This window comes from Bos javanicus, chromosome 21 (genome assembly GCF_032452875.1).
Source record: "Bos javanicus breed banteng chromosome 21, ARS-OSU_banteng_1.0, whole genome shotgun sequence".
NCBI lineage: Eukaryota > Metazoa > Chordata > Mammalia > Artiodactyla > Bovidae > Bos > Bos javanicus.
Window position 1 is genome coordinate 56190647 of NC_083888.1, and position 24774 is coordinate 56215420.

At 38.1% G+C, this 24774-nt stretch overlaps 1 protein-coding gene and 1 long non-coding RNA gene across 9 annotated transcripts in view; one reads left to right on the forward strand and one right to left on the reverse strand.

The window, feature by feature from the left end:
- Positions 1–446: 446 nt before the first annotated feature.
- Positions 447–12418, forward strand: LOC133234504 (uncharacterized). Its single transcript, XR_009732158.1, has 3 exons — positions 447–566; positions 5902–6020; positions 12190–12418. It is a non-coding gene; the product is annotated as an uncharacterized LOC133234504 (long non-coding RNA).
- ATXN3 (ataxin 3) overlaps positions 1731–24774 on the reverse strand; it is a 37651-nt gene continuing 14607 nt past the window's right edge. For 4 of the 8 annotated variants that reach the window (XM_061395126.1, XM_061395127.1, XM_061395132.1 and 1 more), the window contains exons 7-11: positions 21495–21627; positions 20980–21146; positions 19244–19340; positions 11094–11191; positions 1731–5958 (exon numbers count right to left, since the gene is read on the reverse strand). In XM_061395126.1, the coding sequence (XP_061251110.1) occupies positions 5870–5958; positions 11094–11191; positions 19244–19340; positions 20980–21146; positions 21495–21627 (584 nt within the window). In that variant the 3' untranslated portion in view covers positions 1731–5869. Of the gene's footprint in view, positions 5959–11093; positions 11192–17967; positions 18022–18650; positions 18708–19239; positions 19341–20979; positions 21147–21494; positions 21628–24774 lie in introns of those variants that run through there. The other 4 variants (XM_061395129.1, XM_061395133.1, XM_061395131.1 and 1 more) reach the window with 3 other exon arrangements.

Here is a 24774-nt window from a genome sequence, read left to right on the forward strand (position 1 = left end):
CAATCAATTTGTGAGGCAATACTGCATTTCATAACAAAAATCTTATGTACAGCTTTACAAAGATAAGTTTGGATTGTATTTACATTCTATTACACCGAACTATTTGGCTACACTTTCTAGACTTCTGTTAACATGTTATACACTCCAGCTTTTGGGCACTACCTGCCTGTCTCTCCAGCCTTCTGTGTTCTTCAGAGACAAGCGGCCACCCCCACCTCAGTTGCTGTGCTTGCTGTTTCCTCAGGCAGGTAGAGTGGCACCACACCCTTGCACGGCTGCCTCATTTTCCTGGTGTCTGAAAGGCACCTCCACAGAGGCCTTCCTTGAACCCAGTCTGAAAAGGCCCTCCATCCCAGTCACACGCTCTCACATCATCCTGTTTTGTCTTTGTATCTCACAGAACAAGCACAGCCCTTAACATGTTATGAAGTCACAGTCAGTCATTTAAATGTTTCCTCTGCCTCATGGCCAATCAGAATGGAAGCAGCAGCGGAGCAGAGTGTCTGATTCATGGCTCTGTTCCAAGCACCGAGAATCATGCCAGGAATGCACACAGGTCTTCTTGAGTGAGTGAATGAATGATACAGAATTGCTTTTCTCTTATAGTTCACGAGACAAAGGTTTTTTTTGGCGGGGGGAGCGGAGGGAGGTTCTGATCCAGGGAGAACGGGAACAATCTCGAGAGAACAAGGTCCAATGAAGAGTGGTGGTCAATTGAAAGAGAAAGTCCTCATAGCAGAGGTGGCCAATGATCTTGTGGGACAAGGATGTCAAAAGGGCAAAGGTGAAAGAGCAAGGGGAGTGTGAGGATGCCTGGCGGTGAGAAAGAACCTGGTTTCTTCGAAGACCTAAAATAAGGCCTGCCAGCTCCACTGTGCCTTAAGGGGAACTGTCAAGAGTACAGGCTGAAAAGCTCAGCTGGGCTCAGATTACCTGTAAAATGATGAGCATTGAGCCTGGCAGGCACAAAATGGTTAAAAGGATCCCCAAACATGCAAATCTTCAGAATAAGGACAACCCCAAATTTCCCTAACCTTTGAAAAGCTTTTAGCTGACATAAAATGTGCCTTCAAATCAACAAGTAAGTTTCATAGGGCCCATAGGCGATGTTGATGAGATCAGAGCCATTTGGCTACCGAGTTACACTAAAAAGACGGTCGCCTGTCATCAAGTGGAAATTTTTGTTTCAAGATTTGTGCCCAGCCCTAATTAAAGCTAAAATGGATAGCCGTCATTATAAAACCTGAGGATCCTATAACCCTGAACCAGGTGGATTCCAATTGTTAGAGGCCGGTGTCCGGAGTTCAGTGAGGAAGAATAGCACTCTTAAAAACTGTTACTAGTATGCTTTGTTTGGCTCTCAGGGTGGGGGAAAAAAAAATCAAGCCAACATTTAAAAATCAGATTTCAAATAAAATTATGGAATTCTTAGCCTCTCAGAAAAGATCAGAGGATCCAATAACAGTGGTCCCTCTGGTAACCGTTGGTTGGAACGGAATTATCAGTGGGCCCTAGCCAGCTTCATTTATCACCACGTCCATAAAACAATGCTTCTCACATTCACTCTGTGTGGGAATCTCCTGGGGATCTTGTTAAAAATGCAGGTTCTGTTTCTGTAGGTGGGAGTGTGGCCTGAAACTTAGCATTTCTGAAAAGCTCTCAGTGGTGTAAATGCTCCAACCACACTTTGAAGGCAAAGCTATGAACTGAACAATAAATACAAACAGAAGTAAAAAAAAGCAAACATTATCTTTATTTAATAATCTTTGATATTTAAAATACAACTCATCGACCATCCACATTAACAACAGTATCCTCAGTGTTCAACAGTGCTTTGGAAGCCCGGCTTTTCTAAGGACCAGACAGGAAGGCCTGTGTGTGTATTAAGGGCAAGACAGCTCAGAGAGAAGAGCGCACACACAAGGGCTGCAGAGCTGGGTCCTGAGCAAATGGCACTGCCACAGTGCACCTGTGTCGTGGCCAAAAGGATGCTTTTAATTCTTTACTTGAATTTCAAAGGTTACTTATACAGAACAGTAATTTTTAAAAATGCATTCCTACTAGTCCAGTGTTGTAGAAATTAGATAATCACATTCAAATGTATGTTTTCCTCTCTAAAAAATTCCTGAAAATATTCACTTTTGAACTATGCAAGAGACAAGTGAAGTGCTTCCTAAACAAATCAGGAATTTCCAAATATGTTTCACAAATGCTTTCTACTCCCTGTCTTATGAATCCATAGTCTTAAAACATTTATTGACATACTATGATAATTAAACATGCCAATTGCAATAATTTCGATGTGGTTAGTAGCATTAATTTTTTAAAATGCCAGACCATTTTGCAAAAAAAATTAAAATAGCAGACATTTTCTTGAACAAAAAAAAAAAAAAATCAAAATTCAAGAATTAAACAACCATGTCAATATTTTCATTCATGAAAGCAAAATGAAACAAAAATATGTTGTGTATTTAAAAAACAATACAAGTTCATTCATTTCTTTAACAAAAGATGCTGGTTACAAAGGGACCAGAAATGAAGCAAAGTTTTTATTTTGAAAATATGAAAACTTACTTATACTGCTGAAATAATTAATCCAACCTGATTTTTCTTAATTAAGATCACATCTGTAATATCTCCATACTTGTCAGGGCCCAGCTGCAACAATTAACTTTGAAAGTAGTGGCCATAGGTTGCTCCAATTGCAGATAAAGTTTCTAATAGGAAGTCATCAATGTTAAAGATTGAATCCTCTTAAGAATTTAAAACATTTAAGATTTATTTTTCAATCTAGGCAATTTCAATTACCATCATTACATTTTTGCTTGTGCACTGAGAATCATCTTTTTTGCATTTGTACACCTCCAGATGGGCCAATTTTAAGACATTTAGTAAATCTTGGCACTAGTGTGATACTATTTGAAAACAGTATCAAACATGCAGACATTGAAATGTCTTAGGCTCTTACTGGCATAAAACTTACTTTACTTGACTTAACATCAAATGAAACAATGTAGAGTATGGGTAGTTTTGCTCCTCAACTAGTTTGGAGTTTTTCTTCATTAACTATGGCATGAATAAAGCCTCAATTAAGAAAAATTAAGTTTTAAAGAAAGAAAGCACCTTAAATATTCTGTGAATCGTAAATTATTTGGCCAAGATCTTAGAGGTGAAATACAGTTTACCTGCAGAAGCCTTTTCAAACTACTTGCATTACTGAAGTATTTGTATGTTAATTATGGTAAAAATGTTTAATGATGGTTTAGGTTTGATGTTAACTACTCTGAATTTTTGAAACATAAATAACTACTTATTAAACCCATGACATCTATCAGTGTGAAAGTGTTATTTCCAAAGCTTGTTTAAACTTCACTTATAACACTAGCATTGCCATGGTACTTATTTTATCCCAGTAATACAAATTATACATTAGAAAAATGATACCAATAGTTTAAATATTAAACATTAAGGTGTTCCCAATTGGTAAAACAGAATGGAAATCTTTCTATAAATAAAAGTTCTTAGCAGGACAGTTACGGTGAATTTCATTGTTTCTGACTTGCAGGTGGTTTAAAGTAAACCGTATGACCTGTGTAAACTATAACTTTGCGTAACTTAATAATTTTCTTACTGTGGTTATGAGCATTGGCATCTTTACATACTGGCCCATCAATTAAGAAATGGAATATCAATGTTCAATAATATTTATGCCAATCCACACCAGATGGCAGTTTACTAGTGATTCTGAGTCTGCCTGCCAAATGTAACAATTTCACAACAAACTAAATAAACACATTCAAATATATCCAGTGTGTGCTCAGCCCTGCTTTAAAAAAATACCCTAACAAAAGAAGGTCAACGTCCTATATTCCTATAAGTGCTTTAGCAAGGGTGTGTAATATAAGAACTTTATAAATTTTCAAGGTTAAAACTTTTTAATGTATATTCGCTTTTTCACTTTTGTATCAGGTAGTTCATCAATTCAAATGTAAGAATGTATTTTTTTTCAATGAGAAAAGATACAGGTCAAATATCCATGGAAAATATGACTAGCATACTTGGGTTAACTACAGAAATGTCCAGTCTTAAAATATTTTGATTTGTAAATCTCAGGGAGTAGTACCAAACTCCAACATCCCTTGCACTTCTAAAAGTTTATAATTCTTCTGAACCATTTTCAATTCTCAAAAGAAACCTTTAGATTTTAAAATAAAACTGTTTAATTTTATGTAAGGGGAACTTCATAAAACTTAACTTGGCACAAAATAATGACTTAAAAAAAGCCTGTCTCTATCCAAGTAAAAGCTATTTCATAATCATAAATAAAAGGTACTTTCTCATCTCTTTTCAGTTAGCAATAAATCCTACATCAAAAAATTCCCTGATAAAATGTGTGTAGCCATACACCAGGATATGGCAATATATCATACTTTAATTTTCTAAGTTGTCAGCTGAATCTTCTTAAATTTTAGCTAATGAACAATTCAACATTCAAAAGGGCTTCAAAGGGGGATGGAGAATGAGGGAAGGGGAGAGTCTAAAAGGCCCATTTCAGAGAGACATGGTTAACTTTCATGAAAATCATCCCACTGCAATGACCCAGCAGGAAACTCTGCATCCCAATTAAAGAATGTTTATCAAAACTAAAGACTTTCTTATTTACAAATCCATTAAGTACTGTGCCTTCTGTAATTCAAAGCTATTTAAACATGATGCCAAGTGTCAAGTCACAGTACAAATTTCAATGCAGTTTTGTTGGTAAATTATTTTCATGTTCTAAATGGTTATCTCTGGCAAGATCTACCTACTAAAAGACGTACAGCAGAAGCAGACATCCACACTTCATAACTCAACTGTAAACAGCTCCAGTCACAAGAGCAAAAATAAAATGAAACTGCTACTAAAATCGAAGGCCACATTTCATCTGTCGTTCACAGTGGGCCCTGTGTGTTGTTTTACACACACTGTATGTAACAGAAGGAAGCTTGCACACTATGCTCCTCCTATTTTTCTCAATTTCAAAAGAAAAGGAAATAACAGGGTGCAGGAAGGAGGGTTACAACACGCCTTAAAGTTCTGACCTAACTGAGGAGGGAGCCACAATGCATCTGACAACGGATGTGCTCACAATGACAGAATTCTCTTTTACTCTCAAATACTTGTGTAGAGCTGATTTCAGAGTACAGGAATGCACTGGAGTCATAAAATAATGATCCCTTCTCCGAGGGCTTAAAAACCTCAAGAAACATTACCGTCTTTCAACAGAGTAGTAGAAAATAATGAAAACCAGATAACAGAGAAACTGTGATCAGAGAAAATAAAGAGGAGAAACAACCCAAGTGCAGGATACAGTCAGAAGGAAAACAGCTTATCCTGGAACCGCTGCTATTATCAAAACAGAGAAGACACTGTCCTACAAGGTTAATTTGGTTAAAGAGAAATAAGAGCAACTATTAGATGATAAAAGTGAGCCCGATTCCCTATGCAGAAAGGAGGAAAAGACCAGGTGTGTGGGGAAAGTTCTGTGGCCAGAGCTAGTTATTAGTTGGTCTGCAAAAAGATCCAAGAAAAATGCCCTAATTTTAGATATGATATTGCACACTCAAAAAAGAAAAAAGAACATTTAGAAAACTATTTTAAATTTCTTTAATTGCTGAATGCCTCTTTGGCTAGTGTTTGGAGGATCATTTTTTAGTCCTACAACTGATGTATTTCTCCACCCTCTCATTGTTTTGTTTGCAAACCACCTAAGTCTTTTTTCCTCTGTTGAAAACTGTTCTCTTTGACACATTACCAAAATGGACCCTATGCTGTAATCACACAGGACAATATTGGAAAGATTGAGTATCTAAATGATTTGTGAAAGGTATTACTTTTTTCCTTCTGTTTTACTTCTAACAGTTTCTAAAGACATGGTCACAGCTGCCTGAAGCATGTCTTCTTCACTCATAGAATCACCTGTAGGGGATAAAACACATATTTCTTAGAAAGTTCTGGAAAATTTCCCAAGTCATCAAAAGGTAAGCGCTCAGAAACTGTTTACTTGACTACTATAGTTTCCTTTGTTGATTCTGAAAGTCTACAGACAGTAAAATCCACTCTGACAGTTCCTCAAGTTTTGACAAATACCAAGTGGTGTAACCATTACCACCATCCAGACACAGACAGAACCATCCCATGCACCCAGAATACTCCCTCGTGCTGTCTTCGTAGCCAGTTCCCAAGCCTTAGGTCTAGGCAACCACTGACATGGTTTCTGCCCTACAGTTCTGCCTTTTCCTGCATGTCAACACAAATGCAATCATGCATTGTGTATGCAACCTTTGAATATGGCATCTTCAACAAAAGCATTATGCTAAGGGAAAGAAAGTTTAACTTTGTGTCTGTCAATGATACATACATTACTGAAAAGTTTGTTTTGAGAAATAATTATTGATGCACAGGAAGGTGCAAAGATAGTTCAAAGAGGTCCTGTGTACACTGGCTAAATTTCACCTAATAATTAAATCTATAGTATTTTGTCGTATGTGAAGATCTGTGTAACCACCACCACCACCACCACAATCCAGACTGAGAACTGTTACGGTACCACCAAAATCCCCCTTTTTATCCACACTCACTTCTCTTCCCTGCCCCCCGACATTCCTTAACTGCAGGCAACTGCTAACTGGCTTTCCATCTCTATCAATTTGTCATTTTTAGAATGCTACACACTTAGAATCCTACATATGAGATCTTTTGAGATCTATTTTTTTGTACTCAGCATAATGCCCTTGAGATACATCTAAGCTGCTGCGTGTATCTACAACTGGTTTCTTTTTTTTTAAAAGTTAAAAAAAAAATTTTTTTTTTAATTCTTTTCTCCACACCACATGCCATGCAGGATCTCAGTTCCCTGACCAATGATCTAACCTGTGCCCCTAGGAGTGGAAGCACAGAAGTCTTAACCACTGAACCAGCAGTACACTTCCTGGTTTCTTTTTAATACTGAGACGTATCCGTGGGATGAATGTACTGCAGTTGGTTTAACCATTCACCTACTGTAGCACACTTGTTTTTTCCAGTTTTTATCATGACAAAGATGCTATGAGCATTCAAGTACAGGTTTTTGCATGGATAGAAGTTTTAATTTCTCTAGGATTAAATGGGAATATAACTGATGGCTGTATTGTTACTGTATATTCAGGTTTTATAGAAATTACCAAATTATTTTTCAGAGTGGCTGCACCAGTTCAAATGAAAGTTAAAAATCTTACCTCCCTTTACTTTCCTCTAATTATAATTGCCTTAAGTATTTCCTATATTTTACAGTAAAAACCAAATCAGTTATAATTCTTCCTGCAATCGTAAAACATATTTTAAAAAACTGAACAGGAGAGGCAAGTCTATTGTGTTTACATGTATTTTTATTCCTCCTAGTGTTCTTTTTAAGATTTATTTGGCTATGCTGTGTTTTAGTTGCAGCATGCAGGATCTTTTTTTTTTTGGTGGCACAGGGGGTATCTTTTACTTGCAGCATGGAAACTCTTAGTTGTGGCAGGTGGGATCCAGTTCCCCATTGTTGTTCACTCACTCAGTTGTGTCCGACTCTGCCATGCCATGGATTGCACCACACCAGGCTTCCCTGTCCTTCGCCATCTCCTGGAGTCCAGTCAAACCCATGCCCAATGAGTCAGTGAGGCCATCCAACCATCTCATTCTCTGTCATCCTCTATTCTTTCTGCCTTCAATCTTTCTCAGCACCAGGGTCTTCTCCAGTGAGTCAGCTCTTCGCATCAAGTGGCCAAAGTATTGGGGCTTCAGCTTCAGCATCTGTCCTTCCAATGAATATTCAGGGTTGATTTCCTTTAGGCTTGACTGGTTTGATCTCCTTGTTGTACAAGGGACTCTCAAGAGTCTTCTCTAACACCACAGTTCAAAGGCATCAATTTTTTGGTGCTCAGCCTTTTTTATTGTCCAGTTCTCACATCTATGCATGACTACTGGAAAAATCATAGCTTTGTAAGCAAAGTAATATCTCTACTTTTTAATACACTGTCTAGGTTTTTTTACATTATTTTAGTTGGAGGATAATTACAATATTGTGGTGGTTTTTGCCACACATCGACATGAATCAGGGATGGTGCACATGTGTCCCCTCGTCCTGAACCCCCCTCTGACCTCTCTCCCCTATCCCATCCCTCTGGGTTGTCCCAGAGCACCAGTTTTGAGTACCCTGCTTCATGCATTGAACTTGCACTGGTCATCTATTTTTACCTATGGTAATATACATACTTCAATTCTGTTCTCTCAAAATCACCCCACTCTCGCCTTCTCCCACATAGTCCAAAAGTCTATTCTTTACATGTGTCTCTTTTACTGCCTTGTATATAGGATCATCATTACTGTCTTTCTAAATTCCATATATATGCATTAATATACTGTACTGGTGTTTCTCTTTCTGACTTACTTTACTCTGTATAATAGGCTCCAGTTTCATCCAACTCATTAGAACTGACTCAAATGCATTCTTTTTTTATAGCTGTGTAACATCCCATTGTGTATATGTACCTCAACTTCCTTATCCGTTCGTCTGCTGATGGACATCTAGGTTGCTTCCATGTTCTAGCTATTGTAAAGTGCTGCAGTGAACACTGAGGTATATGTGTCTCTTTCAATTCTGGTTTCCTCATTGTGTATGCCTAACAGTGGAACTGCTGGGTCATATGGCAGTTCTACTTCCAGTTTTTTAAGGAATATCCATATTGTTCTCCTGGAGAAGGCAATGGCAACCCAGTCCAGCACTCTTGCCTGGAAAATCCCATGGACAGAGGAGCCTGGTAGGCTGCAGTCCATGGGGTTGTGAAGAGTCGGACACGACTGAGTGACTTCACGTTCACTTTTCAGTTTAATGCATTGGAGAAGGAAATGGCAACCCACTCCAGTGTTCTTGCCTGGAGAATCCCAGGGACGGCAGAGCCTGGTGGGCTGCAGTCTATGGGGTCGCACAGAGTCGGATACGACTAAAGTGACTTAGCATACTGTTCTCCATAGTAGGTGTACCAGTTTGCATTCCCACCAAGAGTGTAAGAGGGTTCCCTCTTCTCTACAACCTCCTCAGCATTTATTGTCTGTAGACTTTTTAATGGCAGCCATTCTGACTGGCATGAGATGGTACATTGTGGTTTTGATTTGCATTTCTCTGATAATGAGTGATGTTGAGCATCTTTTCATGTGTTTTTTAGCCCTCTGTATGTCTTCTTTGGAGAAATGTCTCTTTAGTTCTTTGGCCCACTTTTTGATTGGGTTGTTCATTTTTCTGGTATTGAGCTGCATGAGCTGCTTGTACATTTTTGAGATTAATTCTTTGTCAGTTGTTTTGTTTGCTATTATTTTCTCCCATTCTGAAGGCTTCCTTTTCACCTTGCTTATAGTTTCCTTAGTTGTGCAAAAACTTTCAGTTTAATTAGGTCCCATTTGTTTATTTTTGTTTTTATTTCCATTCCTCTGGAAGGTGGGTCATACAGGATCTTGCTGTGATTTATGTCAGAGAGTGTCCTGCTTATGTTTTCCTCTAAGAGTTTTATAGTTTCCAGTCTTACATTTAGATCTTTAATTCATTTTGAGTTTATTTTTGTGTATGGTGTTAGAAAGTGTTCTAGTTTCATTCTTTCACAGGTGGCTGACCAGTTTTCCCAGCACCACTTGCTAAACAGATTGTCTTTTCTCCATTGTATATTTTTGCCTCCTTACAGGTTTCTCAGGAGACAGGTAATATGATCTTGTATCCCCATCCTTTTAATACTTTTCCACAATTTGCTGTGATCCCCACAGTCAAAGACTTTAACACAGTCAATCAAGCAGATGTTTTTCTGGAATTTCCTTGCTTTCTCTATGATCAATGACTCCACAGAGTAGGCTTTTCTTGGGGCAAAAAGAAAATCGAGGCTACTAACCACACTGTCTTTCTCTGGTCCTGAGCTTCCCAGCCAGTTTGTCTTCTCTCTGCCTTTCAGATTCGGCTTATATTTGCTTTATACAAAAGCCCAGGGTTGTTAGCTGTACTTAGCAGAATGTGTAAGAAAAAGTACCAGTTCATTCCTTTTTATTGCTAATAGTAGTCCTTTGTTTGGATGTAACAGTTTATGTGTCTATTCACCATCTGAAGAACAACCTTTAAGCAGCTTCCTGTTTGGGGCTATTATGAACAAATCATCTAGAGCATTCACAGTAAGTTTTTGTGTGAATCTAATTTTCTTTTCTCTTGGTTAGAAACTAGGAGTCGCACTACTGGATTCCATGGTTAAGTGTACATTTAAGTTTGTAAGAAAATACTAAACTGTTTTCCAGAGTTGTTGCACCATTTTACACTCCTACTAACAATGTATGAGAGTCCCAGTTGCTCTGATTCTTGCCTGCATTTGGTATTGTCAATTTAATTATTTTCTTAAGTCTTTCTTGCAAGTGTGTAATGGCATCTCATTGTGGGTTTAGTTTGCATTTCCCTAATGTCTAGTGATGTTCAGTGTATTTCCATGCCCAATTTTCATCCATATACCTGGTAAAGTGTTCAAATCCTTTGCGCATCTTTTTGAGTTGTTTTCTTAGTTTTGAGAGCTCTTTTTATGTCCTACTTACAAGTTCTTTGTTGGATACAGTTTATTTTTCACTCAGTTTCTACTACCAATAACTGGCCAACATTGAAGACCTATTTATTAAACCAAGGTCTAATAAGTAATTCTAGACTTCTACGTTGTAATGCAAACTACACTCAAGTGTTTTTAGTTTTCCAAGGAGTAAAATGAACTTATTTTCCACCTACTATTATTCATTATCTTTGAGAAACTTTGGGAAAATGTACCAATTACTGTGACATTGCAAGTACTATTTATAATTTTAAAGCAAAACATTCATTGACTGTTTTAAGGACACAAGTACATTAAGGAGTCAGCCAGCTCCTTAATCCAAGAAAGTTTAGTAGATCACAAATTCATTCAAGAATTTCAGTATAATGAAAGAGGAGAAAAAAGCCTACAAAGCCAAAAATCCCATGGAGCTTGTGTGTCAAAGAGAGCATGCAGGTGACAAACGTGATGTATGGTCGGGAGGCCTACCTAGATCACGGTCAGGTGCTTCGGAGCTTGTGCTCGACTTTTCACACAGATGTGTAAGCTGTCCTGGCGGAGCTGGTTGTTGCTGCTGCTGCTGCTGCCTGAAACATTCAAGAGTGAATGTACATTTAAAAAACAAAACCTAAGAATAAATATGCCATGAGAAAAACCATTCCCATGGAAAATAAATGGTTCCACAGAACAAAAGTGTCACTGGCTTGAACACCCCCAAAGAAGGCAAGAGCAATCATTCTGATGAAAACAAACTTATGATTACCAAAGGGTAAAAGTGGGGGGATAAATGAGGAGTTTGGGATTAATAGATATATACTACTATATATAAAATATATAACAAGCTCCTACTGTATAGCATAGTGAACTATATTCAATACCTTATAATAATCTATAATGGAAAAGAATCTGAAAAAGAATATATACATACATATATCTCAACAATTTTGAGGTACACCTGAAGTTAACACGTTATAAATCAACTACACTTCAATTTAAAAAAAAAAGAGCAATCAGTCTGACATAAATTACTGAAAAGCATCACAGTGCTGATCCTAGGAAACCTAGATAGAAAATTCACATTTATCAGACAAATTAACAGATAGGTATTTTCACCATAAAAATAACACATTGTACCAATGGAGTCACTATTTTTATGCAAATAAAATAGTGACTCTGTGTTGGTTTACAGGTCCTTAATATTGTTAGAAGTCACTGAAAATAAGCACCTTTGAAAAGATAAAGCATCTCAAATTATGGGCAGATTAAAATGATCCTTCCATGGCTGGCTCCTTCCTATCATTCATATCTAGGCTTCAGTGTCTCCTCAGAGGCTTCCCTGGTGGCTCTGATTCTGAAGAATCTGCCTGGTAATGCAGGAGACCCAGATTTGATCCCCAGGTCAGGAAGATCCCTTGAAGGAGGAAATGGCAACCCACTCCAGTATTCTTGCCTGGTGAAGCCCATGGACACAGGGTATTTCCTGACTGTTTGAGCTAAAGCAGCCACCTTCCATTCTCACACTCTCATCTAATTTTCAGTATAAACTATCATCATCTGATATTCTTTTGCCTCTCTCCCCCTGCAGAATCACAAACTAACGAGAGCACAAAGCTTATCCTGCTTGTTTCTCCAGTACCTCACCTGTGCCTGCCACCAAATACTTTATGAATGACAGAAATGAAAACAACCATTTAAACTGCATCATCAAGTTTCACTAATACCTGCTGCATTAAAGTAAATTCTCCCTGTATTTTTTTTTTTCAAAAGGAAAATCCATGTCATAACAATTCACACATTAAAACATTTAAACATGATGGTTATGATGTAAATAGGTAGGACGGTGTCTTTATACTCAGAAAATATACACTTAAGTTTTGAGAAATATAATGGGAAATTGTGTTTGTCAGTTATTCTAAAGTGGTTCAGGATGGAGGGTATAAGGAACTCTGAACTATTTCTGCTTTTACGTCAGTTTAAAATTACTTCATATACACACATATATATATATATATATATATGCTAAAAGTTTTTAAGAAACAAAACTTATAAACAGCCGACAATTTAAGTAAGAAGCTATAGTTTCAAAAAAATGCATAAAAGGATTTTTAAAGGAAGCCGAATTTTTTTATGAATACAAAATTCTTTAATGGGATAATGAATGATACTTTCTGGCTTTTTATCAACCTCACCCTCTGTATTTCTCTTTTTACTGTTTATTTTTTTATTGAAGGTTAATTGCTTTACAGAATTTTGTTTTCTGTCAAACCTCAACATGAATCAGCCATAGGTATACATATATCCCTTCCCTTTTTTATTTATATTATTATTTTTTTACTTTACAATATTGTAATGGTTTTGCCATACATCAACATGCATCCACCATGGGTGTACACGTGTTCCCCATCCTGAACCCCCTTCTACCTCCCTCCCCATACCATCCCTCTGGGTCATCTCAGTGCACCATCCCCAAGCTTCCTGTATCCTGCATCGAACCTGGACTGGAGACTCATTTCTTACATGGTATTATACATGTTTTAATGCCATTCTCCCAAATCATCCCCCCCTCACCAAATAGAGTCCAAAAGACTGTTCTATACATCAGTGTCTCTTTTGCTATCTTGCATACAGGGTTGTTGTTACCATCTTTCTAAATTCCATATATATACGTTAGTATACTGTATTGGTGTTTTTCTTTCTGGCTTACTTCACTCTGTATAATAGGCTCCAGTTTCATCCACCTCATTAGAACTGATTCAAATGTATTCTTTTTAATGGCTGAGTAGTACTCCATTGTGTATATGTACCACAGCTTTCTTATCCATCCATCTGCTGATGGACATCTAGGTTGCTTCCATGTCCTGGCTATTATAAACAGTGCTGCGATGAACACTGGGGTACACGTGTCTCTTTCCCTTCTGGTTTCCCCGGTGTGTATGCCCAGCAGTGGGATTGCTGGGTCGTATGGCAGTTCTATTTCCAGTTTTTTAAGGAACCTCCACACTGTTCTCCATAGTGGCTGTACTAGTTTGCATTCCCACCAACAGTGTAAGAGGGTTCCGTATTTTCCACACCCTCTCCAGCATTTATTGCTTGTAGACTTTTGGATCGCAGCCATTCTGACTGGTGTGAAATGGTACCTCATTGTGGTTTTAATTTGCATATCTGATAATGAGTGATGTTGAGCATCTTTTCATGTGTTTGTTAGCCATCTGTATGTCTTCTTTGGAGAAGTATCTGTTTAGGTCTCTTTCCCACTTTTTGATTGGGTTGTTTTTCTGGTATTGAGTTGTATGAGCTGCTTGTATATTTTGGAAATTAATCCTTTGTCAGTTGTTTGATTTGCTATTATTTTCTCTCATTCTGAAAGTTGTCTTTTCACCTTGCTTACAGTTTCCTTTGCTGTGCAAAAGCTTTTAAGTTTAATCAGGTCCCACTTCTTCACTTTTGTTTTTATTTCCATTATTCTAGGAGGTGGGTCATAGAGGATCTTGCTTTGATTTATGTCATCCAGTGTTCTGCCTATGTTTTACTGTAAGAGTTTTATAGTTTCTGGTCTTACATTTAGGTCTTTAATCCATTTTGACTTTATGTTTGTGTATGGTGTTAGGAAGTATCATAATTTCATTCTTTTACATGTAGCTGTCCAGTTTTCCCAGCACCATTTACTGAAGAGGCTGTCTTTGACCCATTGTATATTCTTGCCTCTTTTGTCAAAAATAAGGTACCCATAGGTGCATGGGTTTATTTCTGGGCTTTCTTTTTTTTTTTTTTTTTGTCCCATTGGTCTATATTTCTATTTTTGTGCCAGTACCATACTGTCTTGATGACTGTAGCTTTGTAGTATAATCTGAAGTCAGGAAGAAGCAGAATTTTTAAATGCCCAGTAACACAATAAGGCTTCCCTTGTAGCTCAAACGGTAAACCATTTGCCTGCAATGCAGGACACCTGGTTCAATCCCTGGGTCGGGAAGATCCCCTGGAGAAGGAAATGGCTACCCACTCCAGTATTCTTACTTGGAAAATCCCATGGACAGGGGAGCCTGGTGGGCTACAATCCGTGGGGTCACAAAGAGTCAGACATGACTGAGCAACTAACACATACAACACTATAAAACAGAATAGACTAGCATGCTTTTTGCTAGGGCCCCTCTTAATCTTGTGTTTTAAATATGAGCAACGAGGCAAATTCAGCCAGCGGGACTTGCAGTTTTTCCCTGCTGGCCTCTGAGCCAGACACTGATGTATGCACAAGTTCTGGTGAGCACGGCCAACAAGGGACACATAGGCAGTGGGCTCCCACAAGCATACTCTGATTCTGGAATGTGACACGAAAAAGGCTGTGAGGTGGGAGGAATTCCTGGCGCATCGTCTCCACGCCCTCCTCCCCCTCCATTCAAGAAAGTACTTCAGAATGCAAGGGAGTGATAGGTGAGACAGCGCCTTGGGAGAGATAACTTTCATTCTACTTCAAAGTGAGAAGTAAATCAACTGCCAGCCTTGAGAGTATTTTGACACCTTTCCTATGTGGGGACACTGTAAGATGGAACATGTTTAAACAGTAAATCAGCATCCTTTCCCCCTGTGCCTTCTAACATATCTTCAGCATGAGAAAGGCGGGAAAACTGAAAACTACACGTCTTAAGACTGTTTTCAAGCTAGGAGTCTGGCTACCAGTTAAACACATGCCCGAGACTTACACAGCAGAGGAGGTATAGTCATCTTCCTGCAGCTTTGGTGGGTCTCTGCTGGCAAGTAAAGCCATGGAGACACCAGTTCCACAATCCTGCTTCCTGGCAGCTGCAGTGGGGGCCAGACTGCAGGTTCCCATGTCTAGGCAACTGTGGTGGCAGCTCCCTGGTCCTAGGGTCACAGCTAAAGCAGTGTGTTTTTAAACTCGATATCCTGATTCCACTTTGTCCAAAGGAAGCTTGAGAGGGAGGGGATATACGTATATTTATGGCTGATTCACACTGTTGTACAGCAGAAACCAACACAACACTGTAAAGCAATTATCCTCCAGTTAAACATTTTAAAAAATCTCTAAGTAGTTTCTGTTTTTTAAGGTAGACTCTGATAAACTACATCACGCCACTGAAGTGGTAGTTCAAGTATTAGGTAATCAAAAAATCACAGTAACCCATGACTATGGAAACATTGGGTTTTCCTGGTGGCTCAGATGGTAAAGAATCTGCCTGCAATGCAGAGATCCAGGTTCAACCCCTGGGTCAGGAAGATTCCCCTGGAGAAGGGAATGGGTCCCTTGTTTCTCTCCTGGTTAAGAATCACTTTTTTAGTGACAGAAAGAACGAACCAGCATCATTTCAGAGTTACATCTGGAGAAGGCATTAATAATGCCAAGTGTATCCGTAGGCTACTTCACAGTTTACAAAACAGTTTTATACACATTGCCTCATTTGATGTTCATAATATGGGAGTTACAAAGGTTTTACAATGATATACCTGATAAAGTAGAATTTTGTTCAGGGTTCTATATGTACCATGGATTTGGAGATTACCACTGGGAAAAAATATCACAGCTATGAAAGTATCAGCTAAGAACACCTACTCATAAACTATAAATTTGTAACAGGTAGACATTCAACAGTATTTTCACGCTTAATCCATGAACACCATGGCTAAACTGTGGCTACTACATTAAGTATGAAGCTTCAAATACTCTACAGGAAAAAAAAAAAAAAAAAACCTATAAATTTCAATGAATAACAAATTAGCACCAGGGTAAGTTTGGAAAAGATCAGAAGGAAGAAATGGCTCCACAGCCTTACAGCCAAGTTCTCCACAATACAAGCTATTGTGACAAGGACCCATCTAGGTTTAGTAATCAGGAATTCTAGTGAAAGGCAAAAATTAGTTTCTCAGTTCCTTCAATCATGAGTCCTACAAGATTCTGAACGCTAACCAAAGTTAAAAAGCAACCCCAAGAAGTTAGGTCTTAACTCTTCTCAGCAACAACTAACCGTGTAAAACATTCTCTAGGTCTACCCAAGTTACCACCAGTATTTTCAAAGTCAAACTCGGAGGTAGGGGATAGGAGGCTGAAGCTGGAACCATCGCTGTACTTTCTTACCCAATCAACTAACCCCAATCAGAAAGGAGACTCAGACATTTTTAAAAGGGTACAACATTGAATAAAACATCTGCAATAGTTATAGCTAGCATTCTGCTTGTTATAACTTAGTCATTATGAAATGTTAGTTACTGCATTATCCTTTGTAAATTTTAATTTACTGGAAGTTCTACATTTTTAATCCAAAAATCTTAAAGACTTTCTTTAATAAAAGAGGGATTTGTTTGTATACTTTAAAGATGGTTTCCTTTTCTTGGATGTACTTGTGAATTTAACAGTCTCTCTATAAAGTATGTCTATGTTTATTCTGGAAAAAACTAAAGTCTCAAAGAAGCATGGTAGAGGTATCACTTGGAATCTGTTTTGGAGAGCAGTTTAGAAATCTTTACCAAGGCTTTAAAAATGTTCCTGCATTTTAACTTAATAATCTGAAATTTTCAGGATAAATAAAAGAAATGATGAGAGATGTGAGGCATAAAGTTAATACAAGGATTGCTCATTGCATTATTAATTATAATAGCAAAAATCAGTAGGTTCATAAATTGTGATACAGACATTTTATGAACTACAACATAGCCTCTTGCAAAAAATATTTGCAATCATGGGAACATGTGATATACAATATACATGCATTTGTGTGAGTAGAAGTGTGACTGTCAAAACAATATCATTAGTTATTAATGGTAGGATTGTGTTTTTTTAGATTTAGATATCTTATGATAAATTTATCATAAGATAAATTTTCCAAAATATTATTTTTTATCTAGTTAAACACTGAAAGCTGTTTTTAGCACTGACTAGTTAGTTGATGATATTACAGAACTACAATTAATAATTATCATCTGATCTTTATTCTATTATTGTGTGACAAAAGCATTTGGTGATATTAAGAAAAAACCATGTATCTCAGAGACAGACATGAAAATCAATACAGATGAAATATTATGATTTAGATTTATTACAAAATATCCCCACCCTGCAGGGGGGTGGGGGCGGGGGTGGGAACAAGAGTAAATAGCACAGGAGACAGGGGCATAAAAACCAAAATAGCCAATGTGCTGATATTTGTTATATGTGGGCAACAGATATATCAGGGTTCTTTATGCTAGTTTCTCTACTTGAACATAAATTTGAAGTTTATCATATTTAAAAAATAAAAAAGTTAATTTTAAAATTGTAAAGGGAGTGACAAGCACTAATAAGCACTATTTTGAGATTTTTATACAGAATTAAATCCATTAATCTATCACTGAATAAAGACTAGAAATATCTCACATTAAGAGGATGTCAGTTGATCAGAACTTTCCTTCATATACTTCTGAGTTGTGACTTAAAAAAAACAGAAAACAAGGTAAATATTATCTTCATTACACCATCCAATGTAAAATGCGCCAACATTTTAGATACAGCTAAAGTACTACCAATTATGATGTGTAAGAGTCTTCCGAATTGCAGAGATGTTGAAATGTGAAAATATGTGCATCTTAGAATTGATAAAATATAGTAAATAACAGGCCAGACTCAGCCACTGCCTTAGTTCTCTGAGCTGGGATCAGAGGATCTGAATATCTATTAGAGATCTTGTGATGGTAAGATGGAGTTTTATCTTTAAAAAAGAGAAAAGGGGATGAAGACCTGTGAATGATGGTTACTGGCAAGGATAACGATATGCGTGAAATTTCTATTTTGAGAGCACTTATACAGCTGGGCACAAAGTTAGGTCCTAGGAGCTGATGGTTGAGATTTACGGTTACTCTTATGCCCCCGATGCTGACAGGCCTGTGGTAGCCTCCCCCCTCCCCGGGTGTGGTAACAAGCAGAGCAGTTAAGCACCAGCTCTATTTGAGAGTGCGTTCTCCTATGATAAATGGTGTTTTTCCTATTAATTGACCGAACTTTGTAGGGTTAGTCAGATAACCAAGAAGTATATTCAAAGGACCACAGGGTTTTGTTCTTGCCTTGATCCAATTCCATTCTTCTTTTGATGACTGAAATTTTACACGGCTTCCTTCACCCTATTTCATGAAAATTTAATTAGTACTGAGGCAAAGTTTTCTCCTAAAACTATATTTGATTTCAGTTTATTAGCTACAAATTTTTTAAAACTACATTCAAATGTTCATAGGGGCAGGCTAGTGCCTGCCAGTCTTTTAAAAAAGGAGAAAATTCTAAATAAATGGTTAAATCAAAGCTGCTGCTGCTGCTAAGTCGCTTCAGTCGTGTCCAATTCTGTGCGACCCCATAGACGGCAGCCCACCAGGCTTCCCCATCCCTGGGATTCTCCAGGCAAGAACACTGGAGTGGGTTGCCATTTCCTTCTCCAATGCATCAAAGTGAAAAGTGAAAGTGAAGTCGCTCAGTCATGTCCAACTCTTAGCGACACCATGGACTGCAGCCGATCAGGCTCCTCCGTCCATGGATTTTCCAGGCAAGAGTACTGGAGTGGGGTGCCATTGCCTTCTCCGAGGTCAAAGCTATATGTATACAAATAGACAAAATAGCCAAAGTAAATATAAAATATGCAGTTTTAATATGGTACCAACTACTTTACTTTTCAAAGTAGGCTTCTCTTCTCTTCCGTAGCTCTTCTGAAGTAGGATGTGAACCCGATGTCTGTGGGATATCTTGACATCTATTTCTGGAAGTACCTGAAAACCAAATAAAACACAACAAAAAGCAGTTTTATTTACCAAGTCATGACGTGTTTATACTTAGGAGCTTTCAAAGCTTTTTTGAAGGAGCTTTCAAAAAGTTTTCTTCTCAAAACTACTCTGCACCATTCTGTAAATGTAAGAAAGGCTCTGAAAGGTTCGGGGAAAATCAGAATAAGGTAGTTCAACCGAACCTGTGTCCACTGCGACCAAACCCACTACCGTTTGTGACACAGTGGCCATGAGGCAAGTTCAGTGACCATCTGGTAGGAGAAATAGCTAGCACCACACTCGCTTGCTCTTTACTTATTAGAAATGAAACTATACTTTTTAATAATAAATTAATTTATTTATTTGGCTGCATTGAGTCAGCTACGGCACGTGGGATCTTCCTTGCACCCTGGGGGATCTTTGCTTGAGGCACACAGGCCCTCTTAGTTGTAGTGCTTGCGGGCTTAGTTGCTCTGAGACATGTGGGATTTCAGTTCCTTGACCAAGGATCGAACCCATGTCCCCTGCTTTGCAAGGAGGATTCTTAACCAATGTACCACCAGGGAAGTCCCAGAAATCAATCTACATTTTCAAAGGCACAGAATTCCTAGAAGTAACTTAAAGTGGATGATTGTAAAATAAACCCACTCTGTATATTCCTCTATCTTCAAACATCTGGATACTGACATAACTTAGGTATGTTTCCGTGTTCTTACTAAATTATTGCTCCAATCAGATTCTGCACAAATTGTGAAATAACATGGGAAGAAGAGTAAAGTACACAAAAATATCTAGAACTAATAAGGCTGTGTCTGTCCACCACTGGGCTAACCTAGCAGGACTCTGCTAATCCAAAATGGGCCTCGGCACCATACAGAGTACTCAGACGTGGCCAGGAGGCATGAGCAGTTCAGGATAAAATATAGCATAAAAAGGATAAACTTCGTATTAACAGAAACTCAATTTTATTTAGATACTTAAAGAATTCAACTGATGAGTAATTTCATTAGAAAGTAGAAGGCAAATTCACATTAGACAAAAACAAAACAATCCCCCCAAAAAAGAAAACCTGTCACACTTTTTAAGTAAGCCCCTTTGAGCAACGTCCCAGACTTTTCCCTCCACTTGGATTCCCTGGGGTGGGAGGAGGGTGGGAGTGGGTGGGGGAAGAAGTGTGGTGGGCTAAAAGAGTAAGCCCACCAAAGTAAGCTTAAGCTAAAAGTTCCACAGCCATTAAGTTTTAGAGTTTTGTAAAATCAATTTATAGTCTCTGTCCAGACCTTTCTTCATAGCCACTAGAATGCATTTAAATAGCTGGTCTGAGCAAGGGTCCACTGACCTCGCAATGATTAGCTCCATTTAGTACTGTGTTTGCACAGTATTATAACCAAACTGAATGACCAGAAATAAAAATATAACGAGTCCTAATACAACACAAGTCATAAAAAGTTATATGTATTAAATAATATCCAAAAGTTATTTGTATTAAATAATATCTAAAAAATAACTGATTATACATAGCTACTGCTTCTGCAGTGACTGTCAAAGAACTTCTACCAGTAGTTTATTAATTTCCAGAAGAACTAAAAATGATCTAAATCAATTGCTTCAACAACAAATAAAGTAAGTGTTAGAATGTCCATACCTTGCATACTGAGCTGAATGGCCCTGCGGAGATCGGCTTCTTCATCTTCCATGTCAATTTCTTGGCGACTTAGTGCCAGAGCCCTCTGCAATTCCTCCTCATCCTCATCTAACATTCCTGTCCCATCATTTACTTCTAAGACGTGTTCTAGATCTGTTTTCTGGACTCTAAAGAATAAAAGCACAAATAATAACTGCAGACCATTCTTCTATTTTAGCTATAACATAGAGACATTTATAAACCAAAGATGTTTATGTAAGTTGAAAACTTACACATTTTTTTTACAGATAACGTCTAATAATACAAAGGTCCTATTGTGATATGAATTTGTGTTGGGAAGTATACTTAAATAATTCAGAGTTGATCCAAGGTTAAACCAATAAGCTACACTTAAACAGTAAGGTCTAAAAAAACCCCACCAACAATAAAAGGACCACATCTTCAATGTAAGCATGTAAATTTAATTCTTGTAATGAAATACTATCATATACCCCACACTGCAGGCTCAGCTTTACCTCTGTTCTTTAAGTTGTGCTAATTCTTCTCCAATAAGTTTTGGTCGATGCATCTGTTGGACCCTGATCATCTGTAGAAGTTGGTCAGCTTCACAATCTGGCAGATCACCCTTAACAACAAATATAGAGTAACCTAAAAAAAAAGGCAAAAATTATCTACAACAGCTAGCAAGTGATTCAAAATTGATTGAAAATGATAGCAGAGAGGCAGCACAACTGCGGGAAGACCACAAACCAAGGAGTGAGGAAGACCTGGGTTCAAATCATGGTTCTTACACTTACCAGTGGGGTGGTCCAGGACAAATTACGTAAGGTCTTTACGCCTCACTTTCATATATATAAATTTCTTCAATTGGTCTTAGTTGGATCTTTCGTTGTGGCATGTGGGCTTAGCTGCTCGGTGGCATGTGGGATCTTATTAATAGTTTCCCAACCAGGAATCAAACCCATGTCCCCTTCATTGCAAGGCAAATTCTTAACCACTGGACAACTAGGAAGTCCCTCTAAGCCTCTTCACCTGTAAAATGGGAATATCCATTTTATGGACTATGAGAAGTATTTGAATCTGAAAAGGGCTCTAATTAAGTAAGAACATGGAAACATACCTAATTTATGCTTAATAATTTGTGCAGAATCTGACTGGGGCAATAATTAAGTACGAGGCTTCCCTGGTGGCTCAGCTGGTAAAGAATCTGCCTGCAATGTGGGAAACCTGGGTTCAATCCCTGGGTTAGGAAGATCCCCTGGAGAAGGGAACGACTACCCACTCCAGTATTCTGGCCTGGAGCATTCCATGGACTGTATAGTCCACGGGGTTGCAAAGAGTTGGACACGACTGAGCAACTTTACTTCCACTTTTCATGGAAATATACTTAAAACATACTAAAACAGTGCTTGACCAAGTAGTTTACTCCCTAAGTGACAACAGAGAGGCAAGGAAAGGACTGAGAAAGAGCAAGGAGTGTGCACTCAGACAGCCGGGTTTTAGTGTCCTGGCTCTTCTGTTTCCTAACTGCCTCTGTTGATCACTTTACCCTCTATGTCTTGATCTCTTCAACTGTGAAACAGGTTTTGCTGCACCTTCTGCTGTTTGAGGACACAATCAGAGGATGTGTGTAAAAATCTGCAATACGGGTAAAATGAGTCATCTGTGGGAATAGCTGACCCTGACACACACCCTTCCTAACTGAAAACAGGACCTGGAAAGCCAATACCTTAAATTCTAGTCAAGGTGCTGAAGATGTGGTTCATGTAATTTTTGAATTAATACAATTCTGGAAAGCCAAGGTTTTCCCAGCTGGAGACTCCATACAACAGCTGAATAAGGGTGGGCTATACCTGAGTCATTTTGGTCAATTTTTGTTTTTCTACCATAAATTTTCTTCAACTTTGGTGCTTATTATAGATATTCTTCATGAGCATTAATAGAAAATGAAATAAAAAAAGATTAAAAGGCCTATTAACAGAAAAAACTCAAGAGTAAATCATAATACACGTAACACTCTTTTTCACAAGGACAACTATACTCAGAATTCAGATGGTTGAACAGGCTTTATGCCAGTAAAACTGTTTCCTAAGTTGTGGATACACTATGCTAGCTCCCCATGCTGTTCCATGAAGAGCATCATGAAGGGCAGAAACTGCTTTACAGAGGTGACATTGCAAGAATCTTGGGTTTTATGCAAGATCAGATTTCATTCTAAGTGTGCTAGGAAGCCACTGAAGGGGAAGAGTGAAAGTATGCCACAGTGTGCATTATATTTAAAAAGAGCACTCTAGGCTGCCTTCTCAATGTAACATATAGGAACCATGTGCAAGAAGAGTGGGGCTTATGAAAATGGAAAGTCTGAGGGACAGCAAGTATGGGGAGAAAAAAAAGAGTCTTTTGTAAACATATTGAGATTGAAATGCTTTCTGGACTTCTGAGTGGAGATGAGAAAGTTAGGGGTTTGGTGTTCGGGGTAGATGTCCCGGCAAAAGATAAAAGTCTAAGGAATTACTGGCGGATGGACTTTACTTAGAGATGATATTTAAAATAATGGGATAGCACACAGTCAAGAAGTTGTCCAAGACTGACTCTGGGTCACTTCATTAGTTAGAGATTAAAGAGTAGGATCCACAAAAGGCATCTGAAAGCAGCAGCCAATATGATATGAAGCAAACTAGAGCACAGTGGCTTGGAAGAATAGTACAGACAGTATTTCAAAAAGGGAAGATATAGTTAGGAATAAAGGTTTTAGGCATAAAAGAAAAGAGATAGAAGTATATAAAATCAAAAACGTTATAACATAATGATTCTACATGTAAACTGGAGAGACTTACATGACAGCCAACCTACTAGCAATAAGCATACCAGTGCACAGACTGTGCTCTCAAATCACCATTACTAAAGGGAAGGAAACACACAAGACTGAAAATTCTTATTATATGACCTAAAAAGGGCTTCAAAAGGCTAGAGTGGTCATTTCAAAAGCTTGAGAGTCAAGTTCAAAAGGTTCCCACTCATCCAAGATGTGACAATATTGAGTATCAATAGTAATTACAAGAGACTAAAACATATGAACTATGGTTTATTTCGGCTGTGCTGGGTCTTCGTCGCTGCTTGGCCTTTTCTCTAGTTTGGGCGGGGAGGCTACTCTCTAGTTGTGGTGTGCACACTTCTCATTGCAGTGGCTTCTTTTGTTCTGGAGAACCAGCTCTAGAGCATGGGCTATAGAGTAGTTGCAGCTCATGGGCTCAGTAGTTGTGGTTCCAAGTCCAGACCATAGACTCAATAGTTGTGGCACACAGGCTTAGCTATTCCATGGCATGTGGGACCTTCCTGGACCAGGGATGGAACCCGTGTCTCCTGCACTGGCAGGTAGATTCTTTATGACTGAGCCACCAGGGAAGCCCTGAACTATGATTTTAACAGATTAGTTTACAATGACACTACAGAAACAAACCAACTGGTTACCTTTGGAGACAAGATACTATGACCAAATATTTAAAACTGATAAAAGACAAGAAATATTTATCCTGCTTTTTCTATATGAACTATATACTTCAAGATAACCAAACAGTTGATGAAGGAAAGTCTATTTGTATAGAAGTCCTCCAGCTAATAAATGAAGAAATGATGGAAATCTAATTAATGAAATAACAGACTAGGCATTTATTATTAGCAGCTACTCAAATCACAAAAAGAGAGACAACTGGACCTTAAGTGCCACACCATCCATGAAGTCTTCTATCCTCCCAAAATCAACTTACATCTGATCAAGTCTCTAGATCTAAGGAC